General features: G+C 40.6%; 1 protein-coding gene and 1 non-coding gene across 2 annotated transcripts; both read left to right on the forward strand.

Annotated features, from left to right (window-relative positions):
- The first annotated feature begins 1,194 nt into the window (after window positions 1-1,194).
- On the forward strand, window positions 1,195-1,266 carry TRNAP-UGG. Its single transcript has one exon. It is a non-coding gene; the product is annotated as a tRNA-Pro (tRNA).
- Window positions 1,267-1,369: 103 nt separating this feature from the next.
- LOC122656317 (50S ribosomal protein L12, chloroplastic-like) lies at window positions 1,370-2,114 on the forward strand. The gene has a single exon (XM_043850798.1). The coding sequence runs from the start codon at window positions 1,448-1,450 to the stop codon at window positions 2,012-2,014; it is 567 nt and encodes a 188-aa protein (XP_043706733.1). The 5' UTR covers window positions 1,370-1,447; the 3' UTR covers window positions 2,015-2,114.
- Window positions 2,115-4,502: the final 2,388 nt, after the last annotated feature.

Below are 4,502 nucleotides of genomic sequence, written 5' to 3' on the forward strand. Positions count from 1 at the left end.
CTAGATATACAAGTTCGAAGAATGTCCCAGATGCTGTCTGCATGAAATTGGTATGGGAGGAGACGCAGCTATCTTTTTCCATTTAATATTCAACATTCATGTTGTAGCATCCAAGGATATACAAGTTCGAAGAATTTACCTTACCCTGTAATCTTATTCATTCAAAGGATAGGTTAAACCTATATTTATTGTAAAGTTTTATAAATTTTGTCTCGGCTGCTTCAGGTTTTAACATTCAATTGCCATTTTATACCGAATTTGTAACTCATTGGCCAGGCGGAGGAACACTATATGGATACTTATTGCTATACAAGTTACATAAAATGATGCATATAAACCAATTGACCTTGAATGTGCTAGTAGGTAAATCCCACGCAGACTGCTTCCACTGAAATGTAGCTCGTTGGATCGATGGTCTCTCTCTCTCTCTTTTGGAGAATTAGTTCATGGGATTTTCATCCTCATGTGCGGCCGAATGCACCACACTTAAGAATCCAACCGTAAAACATGGTCACTGGCATCTTTTTATTCTTTCAAGTGTTGGGTGGACGGTTGGACTCTTAAGTATGGTGCACTGTGCACTTGAGGATAAATTTCCTAGTTGATGGGCGATGATGATTTAGGATCATGAGCTAATTCTAGGTTTACCAATATTGGAAGCTCCTTTGGAGGGTACAGGGTACATAGTTTTTTTTGGTAGAAATACATAGTTATGGTGATTAATGTATGACCAAAACCATCTCTTGAGACATCCGATAAAATTGGAATGATATTTAAAAAAAAAAAAGGGAAAAAGAATGCTAACTGGTTGCGTGGTTCCTACACTTAGACACAAGACTACATAAAATTACTCCTCAACTCCTGGTGAACTAAAAATCTCATTTAGTCAATTGCTCTAGCACTCACTCTTATTGGGTCCAACACTGGTGCAAGCGCTAACACGACCAGATAGTGATCTCTTACCCTAAAGAAAATTATCATGCCCTTGCGCAAGAATGACGCACACAAATCAAAAAATGGTCCAAATTTGTATCCATAAAAACAAAATGTATGACCAAAGCCCTATTCCATTACCTTCTCACCACCAACCACCTAATTATACTACCAAGAGTTGGACCCCACACCAGGAGAATGCATCATGGAAAATGTTATTTATTAATAATTATAATTAATTATTGATAATTAAATATAAATGGGCATTTGGTCTAGTGGTATGATTCTCGCTTTGGGTGCGAGAGGTCCCGAGTTCGATTCTCAGAATGCCCCTTTATCTTTTTTTTTTGACCCTAAACTTTTTAAACCTTTTTATAAATGGCAATTATGTAAATTCGACTCCGTCGCCTATATAATCCTATCCTGTCCCTTATCTCATTCTTTGTGTTCTTGTCCATTGTTCTCCGTTTCTCCATCTTCTTGGTCGAGGAAGTAGTGGAGGTAGAGAAGAAATATGGCGTCGACACTCACCACACTCAGCATCCGGTCCCCAACTTCAACCCCATCCTCTTCTTATCCTTCCTATTCTCCCACTTCTTTCCCGAAGCAAACCCTAGATTTCCCATTTCGAAGCCACAAATTGTCCCGCAAAGCCACCTTTCTTCCCCCTATTTGCGCCGTGGCCGTACCTGAGAAAGTTGAGAAACTCGGAAACGAGCTCAAAAACCTAACCCTAGAAGAGGCTCGCGGCCTCGTCGATTGGTTACAAGAAGAGCTCGGTGTCTCCGCTGCTGCCTTCGCACCGGCGGCTGTTGCCGTAGCTCCTGGTGCCGCTGCCGATGCGGCACCGGCCGTCGTCGAGGAGAAGACGGAGTTCGATGTGGTTATTGAGGAAGTGCCGAGTAACGCGAGGATTGCAGCGATTAAGGCCGTGAGAGCACTAACGAACCTGGCGTTGAAGGAAGCGAAGGAGTTGATAGAAGGATTACCGAAGAAATTTAAGGAGGCAGTGGGAAAGGAAGAGGCAGAGGAAGCCAAGAAGCAGCTCGAAGCAGCTGGGGCAAAGGTATCCATTGTTTAGACTTAAGATTGATGATAGATCAGAAGGTGAGCTGAATTCAACCAATGCTTTTGTCCTGTTTATTTCTGTGATAAGTTTTAGTGGTTATTAAACGGTAAAAGTGTTGCAAATTTCAGTTTGAGTTATTGTTATTTTGTACAATTAAAGCGGTGATTTGTGTGGATAATTTTAAGGAAGTTCTTTCCCATTCTCAAGAGTCGAGGTACCCTTGATTTGTCTGGATTTTAGTTGCGCAAACAGGGTTTAGTCCAAAAAGAAAAAGAAAAAAAAACACAGAATTTGCCCCTTCATTTCGTTACAAACTGCAATGGAATTTATTCAATTTCTCTCATTCTTGAAGCAACCTGTAAAGCTCAATGTGAGCTTCAAGAAATCGAGAGCAAATCTCAGTTGCACTTCTTAAGTTGCATCATCGGTTCTCTAGATCAGGATCTCCAAGACTGCAATCTGCATTCAGGTGAATTTTATTTTTTTTTGGTTCGTGGTACACTCGCAATTTGCAGGTATTTGAGGGGAATTGAACGGATTGGAGGAAGAGGGAGAGGCAGAGGGAGAGGGAGAGGGAGTGGGAGAGCTACAAACTTGGCCTAACTTGGCCGGACTCGGTATATGTAGAATCGGGCCCAGTTGATTCCGAGTCGAATCAACTGAGTCATTGTAATCTGATTTTCTAAACCTAGGCAGCGTTTGGTATGCATTCTAGGTCTACCTCGCATTTTCTGACCAAGAAACTTAATTGCATTGCGATGGGTTGGTGGTCCTTTGTTTGGGTTTTTTGAGTGGGGCTGGTATTATGCTCCTTTGGTGAGAGTTTGGTTTTTGTAGCTTAAAATGAATTCCTTTGGGAGAGTAGCCTGTACTAGTATTTTCGTTAGTCTATCTCTCTCTTTCCCCAATGAAATGAAATATTTGTCCCTTCATTGTTAAAGGAGGGAGAGAGACTCAAAAGCGTTAGCGTACGTTACACTATCGGATAAAAAATTACTTCCCTTTTTCAAATTTATAATAGGGTCTGGTTTTTTCATACACAGATGTCCTTCAGCCTGTAGGGGAATAAATGGTATTACATTGTCACCACTTCATGCCTATTCAACTCCCTAAAGGGCCGATTGTAGTATATGTAGTTATGTACACCACAATCATGGAAAAAGAATCCTGTCTGGGAGTGTGGCTTACGTTAGCACTCCTATCAGTCTATATCTCTCCTCTCCATATGAAAAGACATCTCTGTCCCTTTGTTTTGAGGAAGAGAGAGATAGGCACATCAGCAAGTGCTTTGAAATTCCAATGTAATCACACTAGATTTATTTATTTATTTATTTATTTTTATCTTCTATCTTTTATGCAAAATAACATTATGATTTTGATAGTATTCCGTTGATGGAATTTTAAAGCACTTGTTAATGTGTGAATTACATTGAAATGCAAGGAAAAACGCCAATACCATTGCCAATCATAATCCCAATCAATGAATTTTAATGAATTTTATTTTATCATTAGTTGCTTGGCATTACAAGAACCCAAAAAAGACAATTAATTAGAAATTGGTCTCATTGAAAAGAAAATGATGAGATGCTGTGGTGGAATTAAATGAGGAGCTTGTCCACCATACGTTATTGGAACATTCAAGCCAAAGCAATTTAAAATACAACTTTATTTCGTTCTAAGTTTTGGTTCTTCAATTTTACCAGGTGATAACCTCGTGAGAGAGAGAGAGAGAGAGAGATGCACCAGACGCGGGAGTGGGGGTGATATACAGAGGGCGGTAGAGCTCGGGCAAGTGAGAGGGGTCAGGGCGCAGCCAGCCATGGGCAGGGGCAACAGGGGCAATCGGGGGATCAGCTCACGGCCTGGGGTAAGAGGGTAGCAGCCGGCAGCTGGTTCAATAGAGCCCAACAAAAGATTCCATTCCCATTTGCACTTCAATCTCATGTTACAAAAACCGCTTTTAGTTACATTCTCGTTCAAATTTAGATTTCTACATATTAATCCACGGTGGTTCAAGTTCTAACTCAAGCAAACACTACGACCAATGACGAGAACAAAGAGAAAACCTTCGGCGCTTGCATTAAGAAATCGAGGCAGGTGATTTCCTTTATACCCTTTAAAAGAAAAGGAATAAATCACTTGGTAATTTTATACGTGAAATTACTTTATTTACCCTTCTATAAAGTTAAAGTAAGTTATGCTAAGGGATATAAAGTCGGTTTACAAATTCTGTGAAGGTTACAAACAGACGCTCCCGGTTTTGTTTTTATAAAAATTTTCTCTCTTAGAAAATATTTGTATTCCTCTTACAACCAAACGGAGCATAAGGAAATAATCTCCCTGTCCATATGAACTATTTGGCAGGAACCAAGAAACCCCGATTTGAATCATCCGGAATCGGGATCGGCCGTGGCCAATTCCGCCGAGCCCTAAAATTCCCGATTGGCGTCCTATTTTGGGCTGCTGCTTCGGAAGCAGAAGCTGTGAAGTTTGAGCTTCG

Source organism: Telopea speciosissima, chromosome 3, assembly GCF_018873765.1.
Source record: "Telopea speciosissima isolate NSW1024214 ecotype Mountain lineage chromosome 3, Tspe_v1, whole genome shotgun sequence".
Taxonomy (NCBI): domain Eukaryota; kingdom Viridiplantae; phylum Streptophyta; class Magnoliopsida; order Proteales; family Proteaceae; genus Telopea; species Telopea speciosissima.

Coding starts and splice junctions, on each gene's coding strand:
- LOC122656317 (XM_043850798.1), top strand. CDS start 1,448: ATGGCGTCGACACTCACCACACTCAGCATCCGGTCCCCAACTTCAACC.